This window comes from Triticum aestivum, chromosome 3B (assembly GCF_018294505.1).
Source record: "Triticum aestivum cultivar Chinese Spring chromosome 3B, IWGSC CS RefSeq v2.1, whole genome shotgun sequence".
In the NCBI taxonomy this organism is placed as follows: Eukaryota; Viridiplantae; Streptophyta; class Magnoliopsida; order Poales; family Poaceae; genus Triticum; species Triticum aestivum.
This window is the reverse complement of record NC_057801.1, coordinates 834,649,738-834,666,065: the sequence shown is the minus strand read 5'-3', so window position 1 is coordinate 834,666,065 and position 16,328 is coordinate 834,649,738. Positions and strand designations below refer to the sequence as shown.

General features: G+C 46.6%; 2 protein-coding genes across 2 annotated transcripts; both read right to left on the bottom strand.

Moving 5' to 3' along the window:
• Positions 1 to 1,504: 1,504 nt before the first annotated feature.
• Positions 1,505 to 2,218, bottom strand: LOC123066961 (uncharacterized). Its single transcript, XM_044489932.1, has 2 exons — positions 2,087 to 2,218; positions 1,505 to 1,917 (listed from the first exon to the last, which is right to left on the bottom strand). Exons 1-2 carry the CDS (start codon positions 2,101 to 2,103, stop codon positions 1,578 to 1,580), a joined length of 357 nt encoding a protein of 118 aa, XP_044345867.1. The 5' UTR covers positions 2,104 to 2,218; the 3' UTR covers positions 1,505 to 1,577.
• A 10,509-nt stretch (positions 2,219 to 12,727) lies between these two features.
• LOC123066960 (uncharacterized) lies at positions 12,728 to 13,447 on the bottom strand. Its single transcript, XM_044489931.1, has 2 exons — positions 13,310 to 13,447; positions 12,728 to 13,137 (listed from the first exon to the last, which is right to left on the bottom strand). The coding sequence occupies exons 1-2, from the start codon at positions 13,324 to 13,326 to the stop codon at positions 12,789 to 12,791; spliced, it is 366 nt and encodes a 121-aa protein (XP_044345866.1). The 5' UTR covers positions 13,327 to 13,447; the 3' UTR covers positions 12,728 to 12,788.
• Positions 13,448 to 16,328: the final 2,881 nt, after the last annotated feature.

The window sequence follows — 16,328 nt, the reverse complement described above, 5'->3', positions numbered from 1 at the left end:
ATCTTACATTGACCTATGCTAAATAGTCGGCCACCAGCGAGAGTGGAGAGATAACTCCAACTTTGAATTCCATCACAGAGCATATTTCGTTACTTCAACCATGCTCAATTGTCTGCATTCACAACTAATAAGTCTGAATATGCCTATAAAATTATTATAAATACATATGTTTTTTTATTTTGTAAGACAAATACGATGATACTATTGATACATGTTCATACCATGCAATTCAATGGTCAAAGACGTGTATGAAAGACCGTGAAAAGTCAAGTGTGCCTTATATTTTAAGGAAAAGAGAGTAGCATATGTGGATAAACATGATGATTTGTTTGACTCTTGTTTCAATAGTACTATAGAAGATTGGTAGAAGCGGTTGCACTTATCTTAGGCTGATCGTAATGGGAGTGTCATAACTACTATCATGGATGCCAACAAGGAAATTTTGATGAGGTGGCATAAAATTAAATGAAGAAAGAGAAATTTGAGTATCACATCATGACACCGCATAGTAATAAATGCTATGCTATTACTCCCTCCTTTCCGGTTGAAGGGCTCAAATATGAAATCTCATCAACCAAGACATTTTGTGAGTGGAGAAATGCATCTCGTACATTACAAAGCTACCCAAATTAAACTCATGCATTAATTTTGATTAATTGCAGTACATGAATGCTTGACCACTAGATGAATAGGAACATTACATGCATTTGTGTGTTTCTTTTTAGTTCTTGCATGCAAAGATTTCATGTGCATCGGAAAATAAAAATGAGATGGAGATGAGCCTTTTAAATTGGAATTTTTTTTTGAAATAAGCCCTATAAATCGGAAATAAGGGAGTATGTGTCATGCATGATAATAAATAAAGTCATCTATAATATTAGTATATGATACTATGCATTAAAGAGGTAGTATCATATGCATGATTCTAAATTATGATCTACCTATTACAAGCAGCCTTATATACTCCCTCTGTAAACTAATATAAAAGCATTTAGATCACTACTTTACTGATCTAAATGCTGCTATATTTCTTTGAAAAGAGAGTGGATAGAAACGAGCGGCAGCACATTTTTGACGCAATTTCTTATAGGATATGTCCACTAGTGTTAATAGTCCATGGGAGGAATTTTTTTAAAAAGAAATTGAACATAATCTGTTGTATGATGGAGAAAAAATGAAGGAAGGGAGAGAAAAAGACTTACTTCAACTGGGTGGCCAGGCCAGTGAATGCTTTTACCTCAGCAGAGCTATAGCTCAGCTAGCTAGCCTAGCTGGTCTAGCTGGTCCAGTCAATGCTTCGTCTGGTAATGCCTCGACAGAGCTATAGCTCAGCTAGCTAGCTTAGCTGGTCCAGTCAATGTTGTCCTCGGCGATGACGAGGTCATTACCTCGATTTTCAAGCCGCTAGATCCCTTTGGAAGCGAGCGGTGTGGTACTAATTAATCAAAATACGTGGAACCGACCGGTGCCGGTGCGCTCGTAAAACTCCCTAGAGCTAGCTCTATAATAAAGATGACAAATATAATCGATCCAATGGAGGCCATGATTCTATGTAGCAAGTAAAGAAGGAACAAAACTCAATCAGAATCCGACGACCGCCACCTCGAGGTGCAAGCGTAGCGTGCCAGAGCGGCAGCCCCAATGGCGAGGTACAAGGCGCCGATCATGGCTGCGAAGTGGCTGTGCTGCGCCGGTTTGGGCACGAGGTAGGAGCAGCCCAGCAAGGCGCAGCCCAGCAGTATGTAGCAGATGCCCCGACCGAGGGCGAGCGAGTCACTGGAGCCGCCTCCGCCGCATCCAGGCGTCTTGACATGCTTGCCTTGGCCGTCCTCGAGATCCACGTACTCGCCCGCCGCCGATTCCTCCTCTTCCTTCTCCGGCAGAGGCTCGGGTTGCTTGGACCTGTAGAAGCTGCTCCTGCAAATGAGAAGAAAAGGGTTGGATTGGGTCAATGCATGGCGCCGAAACTTTGTACGCACGATGACTCGATTGATCCCCTTGATTTGTGCATGCGTGTGTGTGCGGGAAGAAAAAGGCAGAGGATGAATACTCGTTTGGATCGATCGAGCGATGGATGTATCTCTACCTGAAAATCTTCGTCATCGAATCAGCACAGAAAATTAGAACAAGGACTGGGTACTGATGAGATCTCCTGATACGTACGATTGAGTAGGAGCAAATTATAAGTTGTTATAGAAGACGGGAGGAAGAGGGGATATATGGAGTCTGTTGGGTACGTATGTAGTACTCCAGAAGATATTATAGGAGTTTGAACATGGCCCGATTCGTGTTGTTATCCGTTGCAGTTTATTTGTATCTGTGCATCACGTTCACGTAAGACATGTATAGGGTCAGATTTGAAAATATGCTTCAGCTCGTGGAAAAGATAGGATCGGACACAAAAGTAAGGATGTACTGCGTATTTTCTCCGTCCTAAAATAAGTGTCCCAACTCTTAACTTTATGTAAGAGTACAACAATACATAAGACAACAAGTAACTAACCAAATGCATGCATGCAAAAATTAGCTAATTGAAGAATTACCTAAGCATGGAGCGCGCGCACGGTGGAGGCGGCTGTGCATGCAGCTGGAGGACCAGATGGCAAAAATATTAACATATACAATATCAAGTGAAAGCATATCAACATCGGTGTTCGCAAGTTCGATGATCGGGTTCCCCACACCTAAGCCGTGTGGTAGGGGAAGCACATCGCTAGGGGAGCCGCTGGTTTTTGCAGAAGGAGAGGGATGGCATGAGTGGTGCCAAACCCAAGGGCGTGGCGCGAATCGGACAGGGAGTCGACCGACCTGTAGTGTTGTTCAAATAGAGATGGGATCTCGTTTCTCCAAAACTAGAGCGATAACCACGTGACAAATGTGGTAAGCAATTCAGATTATTCAGAAAACAATACTAGTGTGATAGATATACAGGTCTCGTGTCAACGTACACAGTAATACTGCAACCAAATGCATGCATGGTGCAACAATTGGCTCTAATTAACGAACAAACTGTCTTCGGTGGGCTTAGGGCCATGGAGGCGGAGTGGATCTCGTCCCTTGTCGGTGGGAGGGTTTCGTTTTTAGATCTTTTTTCGAGTTTGTTTAGGGTTTGTGTCCTATTAAGGAAGGCGAGACGGCGGCGACTCCCTAAAGATGGAATAAAGGTCTCCCCGCCTAGCCCCCGTTCCGGTGATGCGTCTAACATCGTCGGTGGGCGTGTGGAGGTGTGTCTCCGGCGGATCTGTCTTTGGTGGATTTGCTCGGATCTATTCGTTGTTCGTCTGTATTCCTGTGTCTTCAGGTTGGATCCTTCTGATCTACACTCTTCATCGGCGGCGGCTACTGTTCTGGTGTGTTGGTTCTATGGGGCCTTAGCACGACGACTTAACGACTGTCTACTACAACAAGGTTTGCCCGGCTCCGGCAATGGAGGGGCGATGACAGTGGCGCGCCTTCGGCTCGCTTCAGTGCTTGTAGTCATCGCTAGGTGGTTTACGGATCTGGGTATAATTTTAATTATTTCTAGTATTTTTTCTACTACCATGATTGAAGATGAATAGATTGGAAGTTTTTCTCGCAAAATAAAAATAAAAAAATTAACGAACAAACAAAATATGATCAGTTTTCTTTCTTCCACGGGAAGAAACATGACCCTTTGGTTAGGGTTTCTCATGCCTACCTCGTCTTCTATTGTCTTAGGGCCATGGTGGTGTGGTGGATTCCGGCATTTGCCGGCAGGAGGGCTCCACTTTTTCATACTCTTGTGAGTTTTATTAGGTTTTGTGTCCTGGTCGGAGAGGCGAGGCGGCAGCGGCGGCTCTCTGCAGAGAGAATAAGGTTTTTCCCGCCTTGTCTACATCCCGGTGGTGTTTCTAGTATCGTCGGAGGGTGTGTGAAGGTTTGTCTTCGGCGGATCTTGCGAGATTTGGTTGGCGTTTGTCTTCGGTGGATCCACGTGGATCTTGTTTCATTTGTCTGTGTTCATGTGTCTACAGGTTGGGTCTACGCTCCCTTCATCGACGGCGGATGTTGTTCTGGTGCGCTGGTCCTATGGGGCCTTAACATGACGACTTTCTGGCCGTCTACTACAACAAGGTTTGTCCGGCTCCGGTGAGGGAGGGACGAAGACGGTGACGCGCCTTCGGCTCACTCCAGTGCAAGTAGTCGTCGTTAGATGGTCTACGTACCTAGATGTATATTTTACTTCTAGTGTTCTTTGTACTAACTTGACAGTTGATGAATAGACCAGAAGTTATTTTAAAAAAAACTAAATATGATCCACCACGCGGTCGTGGCCCCTATCCAAGCAGCCAGACCACCACCAGCAGCAGAAGCGGAGGGTCAATCACGCCCACAAGCCGCACCCGGCCACGACCGTGGCCCATGGAACCCCTTGGCACTGGCAGCTAATACTTTCACATCTAATACTTTCTAGGATATGCTTTCGTATTGTGTTTTCTCAAAAAACAAAATCACATGTTTCAACCACCCCATCGGTTATAAGATCATGGCGAGGTTTATCCCCGGGTGCCCTTGCTCCGATGCTCACACTCCTCTTTTCTTGCTTCAATAATCATCTCAGAGATCTGAGTGAGCGAGATCCATTGCCTCGTATGCTAGATCTCTTGATCTGGTGAAGGTCAAAGGGAACATCATCATCGACGTGGACACTGTCGAATTTGACAATTGGTGGCCTAGGTATGTCTCACTGTGAATTCTTCTCTTCAACTAATCTGAAGCCGCTAGTGTTTTCTTTTCCTCCTGGCCATGACTAAACCATATGGGGGCTAGGATTACGTAGTTGTTGTAACTTTAACACCTCACACAATCTGCATCACCGGGAGGCAGTTGTATTGCAGCTCCGTGGAAACCCTCTTCTACAACAATGGCGTTATGGCCGGCGATGGCGAGGTGGAAGTGGGGTGTTTTCCATCAACTGATGATTGGTGGCCATGTGCCCTCTTCCCTTGTGGGAGCAGTCATGTAATAGTCACATAATGTGTTTGTATAATTCCTTATAAGCATTGGGTTATTTTTCTCGAAAAGATCATGTACAAAGTCTTGAGAGCATCTCTAGTAGATCCCCTCAACTTAATCCGTCAAACATTCTCCCTATTAGAAAAATCATTTTTTTACGGATTAAACTTTTCTTCAGCTAGCGGAGCCCCTAAACTTAATCCCGTACAAAATTCAAACACAAATTTTTTATACACAAACTCGTTTCAAACACTAATTTATAAACTACCTAATTGTACAACTCAACAATACCACACATTAGCACCATACATACCGTAATTAAAGAGTATATTCCATAGTACAGTAACACTACATCAAACACTACATATATAGCATAAACCATATTTATACTACATACTAGATAGCTCTACTCGTCGTCGCATAAACTAAAAACATCATCAGCGTAATGACTCCCACAAGGAGAATTGTATCTGCTCATGAGAGTATGAACCAAATCATTATAGTAGTAATAAGTGCAATGCAAAGTTTCTGAAATTTCCTTCTTTGGGCTTGCATCTCGTTGATTGGACAATTCCGGCACGAGCGGCCAGTGTGGGCTCGCATGTAGGCCCCCATCCGGTTCCCCAACCTCAAGGGGCTCCATTCCCGACCACATCGGGGCTTAGAAACTGTCGAGTATCATGATTATTAGGAAATCTAGGATAGCGTAGGATATTATTCTATCTTGCCTTGTATTTCAAGATGATCATGTACTCATATATATAGGGTCGCGCTATTCGTCATCCTGGGTGAGGAAAGTTATTCTTCACCACCTCTCTATTTTGACATCAATGCACTATATTTTTACTTTTCGTAAGTTTTTGTCTTATTTCATACATAAAAAGAGAAGTAAGAAAAAGAGAAGTAAGAAAATATGTTCTCGCCATAAACAATATTTTATGTCACATAAAATTTCGAATGTAAAAACATAGTGCAAAACATACATAAAATGTGATTTTTCTGGTCTTATAACCTATATTTTATTTATTTATACCAAATTTTACATATTGAATCAATATGCATGTAACTATTTATATTCTAAGAAGTGATCATAAGATTACCTCGGATGAAGAATAACTTATTCTGCATCCTAGATGGGTGAATAGTAACACTATATATATACGGTCAAGCTCTGTGTATCCGTGCCATCCCTGGATCAGTATGCTAGCACACACAGTATGTCAATGTATATATCAAAGTGCAATTACATGTATAAATAACGTAAAACTGATATATACCTCATAAGTCTCAGCGGGAACAAACAATCGGGTGTGGAGTCCCATCAACGCCATCGGCAGGTTGAGTGTAGACCGTAACCCTATATCGCAACTTTTACTCGTCGAAGAAAAAAAATCTGCAACATGATACGTTGCAGCCGTGTAGGTCAGAAATTGAATGTACTGGCAAGATCACAATATGAGAAAAACAGATGATAAAACTATACTATATGCCAATGAGGCTCAAGCAATACAACTAACAATTCCACCAATCCCTCTCTCCCTTTTAACATAGTATCAGCCTAACCGATCAACCCTAGCCGTCGCCCACCGCTTCCGCCCTGCGCGCCGCCTCCGGGACGGTCGGCCTCGACAAAAGGGAGAGAGTCTGGTGCAGCACGCGGCGCTCGACAAAACGCCTGTTGTCCACGCGCATCCATCCGCGCGTTGCACTTCATCGCCATGGACTCTCCACCGACCCGTCTGCACCGGCTGCCTCGCGACGCTTCGTGTACGGAGGCACCCCCAGTGCGTACAGTGCCCCACGCTGGCTTGCACCTGGTTGGGTGGCACAACATGTGCACCCCATCTGTGTTGGGCTCCACGCAACGCACATCAAGTCGACAACCGATCTACGCGTCGATGGCTGTATGCCACTGCGTTCGTATTGGTTATTCGTGTCCCGCTCGGTCTCTCCACCTAATGCGTTTGCAAGGAGTCTCGTCGCACGAGTCTGTCATGTCCGCCCGCACACCGTATTGTGAAGATCGACCCTAAGTACAGCACCCTCTCCAATCGAGCGCCGCCGTTCCGTGGTTCTTTCCATGGCTGCACCGATCTGCGCCGCCGCTGCGTCGTCCCTACGGACCGTAATGCCGCGGCACATGATCCCCGTCGCCGCCCTAAGGCCGTTCCCATGGTTGCACCACCTCGCGCGTTGCTGCTGCGCCGCCCATTCAGGCCGTAGTGCTGCAGCCCGCGGTCAACCGCCGCATCGAGGCCGTACACTCCAGGCCATTCCCGAGGCTGCATCGACCCTCGCCTTGCCGCTGCGTCGGGCCGTAGCAAGCGTGGCACGTGATCCCTGCAACCGCCCCGAGGTCTTCCCCGCCATCGCCACGACCTGCCCGCCGCCGTTGCGTCGCCCCTTCGGGCCGTAACGCTGCGGCCCGCGGTCCACTGACGGTCCACGCGCGTTGACTTCCACGTGATATGCGCCGCGCCGCCTTCCTTGGCACGGCAAGGTCACCGTCCGCGCCGGTCTTCGTCACAATGTCGGGTTCATTATCGCCTACTTTGAGCACCGCCGCCACACTCCTTCTCTAGCCGCCGCCGCACCCTCCTTAGGCCGCCGCTGCTGCTCTTCTTCCGCGGCTCCACGACGACTACCTCGACACTGGCGACCCCCGACTCGACAACGACCACGGCGTTCTTCGCACGGATGCCCCGACTACAGCTACACCACCTACGCTCTCGGGTACCTCGACAAACGGCACAAAGGGCTACCGCCTTGCTTGAGCAACCTAGTCGGTTTCCACTCCGACCACGATTCCGTGATGCATCGTCCGTTACGACTGTGGGGGGCTGTCCGTTGGCTTCCCTTCGGATTATTCTCTAGTCTCACCGTCTGCATCGCTACCGTTGTGACTGCGAGATGATGTTGAGTATCGTGATTATTAGGAAAGCTAGGATAGTGTAGGATATTATTCTACCTTGCCTTGTACTCCAAGATGATCATGTACACATATATATCACACACAAGCAATACAGCGAACAATTCCACCAATCTCTCTCTCCCTTCTAACAGAAGCAACGGAAAGCTTTGCAATGGTGTTAGCGGCAGCGATGGATCTGGTCGAATCTTCACACTCTTTGGTTTAAATTTACTCCAAATGATAGCTTTTTTTGAGGGATACAAATTCATACTTTTTGGAGTTGTGTGTTTGGTGATCTGCCTCCTAGGGCTTATAATTCTCTAATCAGAAAATTTTCACTCTCAAATTTACTCCTCTTAGGGGGCATCTCTAGCGGACCCCTTAAAATCGCAAACTGCAAAACTGGGATACGGGTTGGAAAAAGTGCATTTTAAGAGTTCATTTTAGCTACAGCCGAACAGATACTATAAAAAAAATTGTAAAACTGGAATAAAGAGCTCCTTCCTCCAGTCCGGCTGTTGCCCCCCCTTCCCTCAGCCGGCCGCGCCGGCCATGCCGGTCGCATCCAACCCCGTCGGCCACACCCCATCGCCCGCAGGCCATGCCGCGTCGCCCGTCGGTCGCGCCTCGTCGCCCGTCGACCGCGCCCCGCCCCTGTCGGTCGCGCCCCATCACCGCGCCGGCCGCGCCTAGCCTCGCCCCGTCGCCTCCGTCGTCCGCGTCCAGCCTTGCAGGCCACGCCTCGCCGCCTCGGCCGTCTGTGCCTTGCTCTATTGCCAGCCGAGTCGTGCCCCTTTGTCTGCCGCGCCGGGAGGATTCCGGCGGCCAGGCTGAGGTCATGGGAGGCCACGGCTATGTCGAGCTCGTCCAATTCGGACCGGCGGCGATCGATTGCGGGGCCTAGTGGCCTTTTCCGGTGAGCGGTGGTGAATTCCGGCGAGTTTAGGGCGGATTCCGGCAAACTCCGCGGCGGCGTGTTTGCTCCGACGAGGTTTGACCGGTATACGGGGCCCCCTAGATTCGGCCTTCCAACCTCCAAAGATAAGGGTTTCGGGTGTGCATTTGCGGCGGCCCTTAAAAATTTTACGGGTTGGACCACTTTTACGGTTTTTGTTCTGGACACTTTTTTCGCCCAGAACTGTAAAACGCAAATTTTTTACTGGTTTGACCACTTATGCGGAGTCTGCTAGAGATGCTCTTAGATGCAGCTTTACCTTTTGGATTGCAAGGAGATCTAACTGTCCCAGTTTATGAGGTCGATCCCATCCAGCCATCTATTCATCACGTACGCAGATGCATGCTCCAAGGGAGACAAGTTATTTTACAGACGGTCAGTTCTTTTGGCCGATATTCATGGAATCAGACCCTTCTCAGCTTCTCTCATAATCTGTAACCACCATTCGTTTGACATACCTAGCTAATTAGACTCAAACTAGCTACAATTCACGGCAGATTACAATGTTTCTTTCAAAACTCACGGCCGCCTTCACAGTTGAGTCAATTACACCATTGATGCTAGAACTTGGCACAAATAATCACTTTCGTGTTAGAACTTGTGGTGTATATATAGATGGTTCAAGAATTTGGTTTGATGGTGCAAATACAGTATTGCATACGCCCGCGGCGCTGACTAGGCGTGCTTGCATGGCGAGACCCGCTGTCAGTGACAGAAAGGGAAGGCAGGGCGTGCGGCTTGTTTTTATTTTGCTAAAATCCCCTCAATAATTTTTTTCTCTTACAAAAAAGTACAAAAAATAAATTGGTTCGTCGGAGATTCAAACCAGCGACCTGCAGATTGCCAGCCCCCCTAGACGGCCTTGTTGTCACGTGAGGATACACATCCTTTATATATTTCAACTGAATAATTTTAATCTCAAAAATCAGTGCATGCTCGGTAATTCAAACCAGGAACCTTAGGGTAAATAAGTGCCTAGGTATACCACCACAACAGACAAGGTCACTTATTTGTGATGTCTAATTGCACTTTATGAATATAACATAACGCGGTCGTGTGAGTAAACTGAATTGCAGTCAGTGATACCATTTTCAACATTTTAGTTTTCTGCATCTTTAAATTGGGTAAAAAATGTAAATTATAATTATGTGCTATCAATAATATACATATAAATAATACAAATACATTAAAAATGTTGATATAACAACAAAACAAATCCACCTACTAATTTAACAAAAATCCATATAATTAAATTAGTGCCCAGGGGTACAATTTCAACCGAAGAGGTAACATATTTCTGCAGTATAATTACACTTTATGACTATAACAGAAAACGATCCAGTGGTTGAACTTAATTACAGTCAGCGCGGACAATTTCAACATTTTATTCTTGGGGATTTTAAAATTCTTTTAAATTATAATAATGCATTATAAATAAAATAAATTACATTAAAAAATGTTCATACAACATCAAGACATATCCACGTATTAATTTAACAAAACCCATATAATTAACTTATGAATTTTTTAAAAACTATGATTTTACAAACTGTTCACATTTTAAGAAAATATTTTAAATAGTTTTAGAATTTAGTATATATTAAATAAATTATTATATGTTGAATTTTTCCTGATTTTTAATATCATATTCATGTAGTATATAAAATTGAATGCTTTAAGAAAATTTTAGGTTGTTTAATAAGAGTTCATGTGTTTTAATTTTTTTTTCTTTTCTGAAAACATTATTTATGTATTTTTAATTAAATGTAAAATGTCTATGAAAAATAAATATGAGTCTAGTGTGCCATCAGATTGCAGATTCTGAAATTTGTACTTTTTAAATCTTATAAACAGATTTTATAATTCATGGATATTTTAAATTGTATGAATATGTTTTAAAATAACACATGAACTTTTTTAAATTATGCAAACCGTAATTATACTTTGGACGTCTTGTGTTGGGATGGTATGCTTGGCTATTTAATTTGCTGTATTTTGTTTTTGGGACTAAAATTCTTAAATTATATGGTTACGCCTAAAGTATATATAAAACCTATGTATCTATACTTGACATCGATTCCAAATTGTTGTGCTGGCAAGCCACCAGCGCAGGTGACCTGTAGGTCGTGAGTTCTAATTAACGACTCGCTTTCTTTCTTTTTTATGTACAGTTTCTCTCGAGGGACTTTTTCGTGAGTAAAAAAAAATTAAGAGGCATTTCACAAAAGACAAGCCACACGCCCTGCCCTCCCCTTCCTCCCTACGGCAAGCTGGTGCCCCGCAAGTGTGTACAACACTGTATTTGCACCGATCAAGCCAAGTTTTTGAACCACTTATATGTATACCACAAGTTATGACGCTAAAGTGAACTTTTGTGCCAAGTTCTAGCACTAGTGGTGTGATTGACTCTTTTTTTTGCGAGAAAATTTCTGATCTATTCATCTTCAATCATGGCAGTACAACGAATACCAGAAATAATAGAAATTACATCTAGATCCGTAGACCACCTAGCGACAACTACCAGCACTGAAGCGAGCAGAAGGCGCGTCGCCGTCATCGTCCCTCCATCGCCGGAGTCGGTCACAACTTGTTCACAGTTCACACATTCATTCACGGCAGCCATCACAATGGCATGCCATCACACAATCATATTCCACCACTTTAATCACACGTGCATACTCCTATATAGTTAAAAAAAAAACTACCTCTCGTGAGCCGCCCAAGCGACTCACGAGGCGATCCCCCCCGCCGCCGCCGCTAGTCATCCAGTCCGCCTCCTCCTCCGGCCGGCCGGCCGGTGGCGGCGGGACCTACAGGCCATCTCCTCCTCTACTCTTTCTCTGCTCCTTGTGATCGATCTCAGCAATGAGCACTGCTGCAGTCTCCCGTAACAAGGTTCTGATGGATTTTGGGGTGGCTTTGACGAGATGCGTTCACTGCCTTGGCTCCCAGCAATAAGGTCTACACTCATGGTCACTGCCCACGCAACTATGCCCGGATGCCACGCCATGAGGTCTGCGCTAATGATGGTTGATCTCGTGGCGGCGGTCGACTCCTGCGCGGAGGCTAGGCACGTGTATGCAGACATTGCGCCGCCAGCGTGTTCTGCTCCTCGCGCCGAAGTGGCCTTGGCCAGTTGTGCACTCGTTGGGGTTGTGATGCTACGGAAATGTCTTTATGAGGGTTCCTCCCTTCACATCTGATGGTTTAGTTTGGTGGTGAGATGCAAACTATGAACATCAGCCTGACGGAGAGGGATGGTTGTGCAGCGACGGCGGTCCACATCGCATGTAGCTGCTTGGATTGCGGAAAAGTGGTGGCGACAACACATGTGTGGCATTCATGGTGGTGCTATTTGAGCACCCGGTCTCGAGCTCGGGGGTGAAAACCTAGGTCCAACCTGAGTTGGTTATACCTGGCAATGACGATGGTTTTACGTCGTTACCTTGTTGAAGGCATTGCTCAAATATGCTCGGACTGGTTCTTCAGGATGAAAATCTAGATTCTGGCCTTGAATGGTTGGATCCAGCGACGGCGGCGCTTAAGCGTCACTCCCTTCTTGAAGGCTTCGCTGTTGAAGGACCTCATCGTCCGTGTGGTGCCATGAGGTAGTTGGTGCGAATATGATCATTGTTGTAGTTTGCCGATTTGCGGATCCGATCACTTTCTCTTTTTTTACCATTGCCTACGCATAGCTTTGGTCTCGTATGACTTTGCTATTAGCTGGCATGTTTTTGGTGTGTGTGCGTAGTGTTGGCTGTGTGCATCGTAGTTATGTAGAGGTCGGGTGTGTACTCATTGTGTTTGTATTCTATTGATGCTTCATTTTGAGTCAGTAAAATTCATCCTTTATCGAAAAAAAGGGCTGAACACAATTTGCTGTATATAATGACGATGATAACAGATTAATACTCACACAGATGCAATGGAGACAATGAAGGGGTCTCAATCAGAAACCGTAGTCGTCCACCACGAGAAGCCACCGGGGACGAGACGGGACAGAAAGATGGCCACCATGGCGAGTAACATGGCGCCAACAAAGGCTACGTATCCAGCCAGTGTGATGTCGTGATAGATGTAGGCGACGCCCAGGTAGACACATCCCACTAGTACGCAATAGATGACAATGGCGATGGTGGCGACAACGCCGACCGTGGGTGAGGCGTCAGAGTCCATGCCGCCGCCGTGTTTGCCTTGGCCGTCCTCGAGATCCACATACTCCCATGCTGCTGCGGCCGCGGACGATTCTTCCTCCTCTGGCGGCTCGGGTTGCTTGGACCGGTTGAAGCTGCACCTGCAAAGGAAGGAGGAGAGCATGAGGGGAAAAAAGGGTTGGATTGGGTTAATCATCAACGGTGCCGAGACTTACGATCGACGACTCGATCGATCACGTTATTTTTGTTCTTCTTTTGGTGTATGATGAAGAAAGAAAGAAGAAGAGGTGAGAGGATTGTTTCGATCCGTACCTGAAAATCTTCGTCATCGAGTTGATTGAGCAATTGCTTATGCACCGGGAAATTAAGAGGGGTCGATCGGGTCTGTTGTTGCTTCCGCACGCACGGGGGTTTAATCTGGAGATGGATCGATTATCTGTCGTGGGTAATCTTAACACCGATGTCGATTTGGTTGCCGGTCGTGGCGCAAATCGTAGTCCGATTCGACTTGTCTTGTTCGTACCAGTATGCATCTCGTACGTTTTTTGCATGGTAATACGTGTCTCATTCTATCATAAAGATTGAAATATAAGTCAAGTAAGGATCGACATAATAAAACTGAAAAAATAACAGAACATCTCTGAGCTTGACACCAACGCCCATCACCTGCCTCCGGCACCACGACAACAACCACCGAAGAAAAGAATGATGGATCACCTCCTCACCCGAGCTCGACGCGTCTCCATCGCTGATATGCAGCTTTGCGGACCTCCAAGGTGGCTCACCAAAAGTGAAGCCCTTACCGTTGAACGAATCAGACCGGGGCAACACCCCGGACACGCCATCGAACTCCAGATCTGGCACCCCACCGCGACTAAGACGTCGCGGAAGGAAACCATACCTGCCATCCACGAACCACGAACCCAGCACATGTTCCGTCTTCCAGATGTCGTCGATGCAGACCACAATCTGCATCCGCTTCTGGACTACATCCCAAGCTCCGCGCCGACGCTGGAGCAAACGCCGTCGCAACGACGGAGCCCGAGGACACATGTCCACCACGAAGATGCCGCCGTCGCCACGCCATCCTTACTTGAACAGACTGGTTTCCAAATTCATCCCCAACCATAGGACCAATGACCTTGTCAAGGAAGGTCCGAAGAATCTTTATTCAGCGCTGACATCATCGCCGCCGAAACAAAGACGATGAACAACCTAAAAATCTAAACCACTAGGGAGTAAAAACGATCCACACGCGTGGATCCGGCGACCCTGTATGCATCTCGTACGTACCACGCACCATGTCATGTCTCTTATTGACATCTTACCTGCCACGGAGATATTTTGTACCCTTGTATAGTTACGTTTGGAAATTAAGAGGTACAGGCTATTTATCAGTCGTCTTATAAAAACAAAAGCAGCGTCAGTAGATTTCTTCCCTTCGTCTGTCTCCCGCCTGACCCGCCTTCCCGCACAGCCAAGCCACCAAGCCCTACTATCGGGGCCTCGCCGCCCTGCCCTGTTCAATCCGCTTCTTCTGTCAGTTGCCATCGCCTCCAGCTTTCCTTCTAAGCCCCGCCCTCTTCGCCAGTTCAATGACCCCTGCGTTGGAATCGACTCACCATTTTCAGGTGACCTAAGTAACAAACGCGTTGCAAATATTGATGCCTTTAGTTTTCTTTCATGGTAATACGTGTCTCTTTATATCATAAGGATCATAGTACAAGGCACATACAAAACCGAACTGGCAAAACTGAAAAGGCAGCAAATTACTAGCCTTTGCACAAAGGAACAACAGCCAAGAAGTAAACTTACAATCAAGACCGAAGAAACCTCTGAACTTGACACCAACGTCCGTCACATGCCTCTGGAACCACCATAGCAGCCACCAAGGGAAAAAATGACGAATCACCTTCACACCCGAGCTCGAAGCGGCTCCATCACTGATATGCAGCTTTGCGGACCTCCAAAGTGGCTCACCAAAAATGAAACCATTACCGTTGAACGAATCAGACCGGGGCAACACCTCGGGCACACCATCGAACTCTAGATCTGGCACCTCCACACGACTAAGACGCCGGAGGAGAAAACCACACCTGCCATCCACCAACCACGAACCTAGCACACGATCCACCATCTTCCAGATGTCGTCGATGCAGACCACAATCTGCATCCACTCCTGAACTTCCTCCCAAGCTCCACACCGGCGCTGGAGCAAACACCGTTGCAACGGCGGAGCCCGAGGACACAGGTCCACCACGAGGATGTCGCCGCCGCCACGCCATCCTTGCTTGAACAGACTGATTTCCAAATCCATCCCCAATCATAAGACCGATCGTCTCGGCGGAGTAGGATCTGAAGAAACTTTATTCAACGCCGCCATCGCCGCCGCCGAAGCAAAGACGATGAACAACCTAAAAATCTAAACTACTAGAGTAAAAAACGATCCACACGCGTGGATCCGGCGACCCCCCTCACCACCGACGACCGAGGCCGCCAGCGGAGGGGAGCCACCGGAGGGCGGCTGCGTGGGAGACTCTTGGCGGCAAGGTCGCCTTTTCTTTCTTCAAGCGGAAGAAAGAAAAGCGATCCGTTGCCTCCGACCCGTTTTATTAATGCCTCTAGTTTGAAAAGATGGCAATCATGCTATATAGCATATGTATGGTAGAAAACCATTCTCCAGATATAATGCCATATGTGTTATGTATGCGGTATTGTGGTAGCGAATTGTCTGAGCTCGATTATTAATGATAGAAAACAATTCTCCAGATATAATGCCATATGTGTTATGTATGCACTTATTGTGGTAGCGAATTGTCTGAGCTCGATTATTAATGATATCACAATGTTCTAGTTCAATAAAAAGGAGATTCCCTCGGGGAGTTCACTCCATCTAGCCACCTAGCCCTTTCTAAAAGATTTGACTCCATATTTTTGGGTTAACTCCTCAAAACTTCTATGTTCTGTTCAAATTTGAAAAGGATAAGATAACTCCCCAAATCTCTCTAAACTAAGAAAAAGTCCCACCACCACCAAAGTCTCCATGGGGATCTCTCTTTCCACGCCGTCCCCTTTGGTGTACCGCGCTGCCCATTTCTCCGCTCATTCTCAGCCACACCTATGCCTGTGGGAGCCTTTCGAATCTCCTCCCGCACGTAGCCCACGTCGACATGCTGGCAGAGCTCTTCGGTGTCGCGCCCGATCACTCCCTGCTACCATGTTACAGTGCAACTTTCCCGAGGTTGCGGCCACCTCCTGCACATGTTGTGCCGGCCACCGCCGCCAGCTAAGTCAAGCCACGATCTCGAGCTTTGGTGAGGTCAGGAATCAA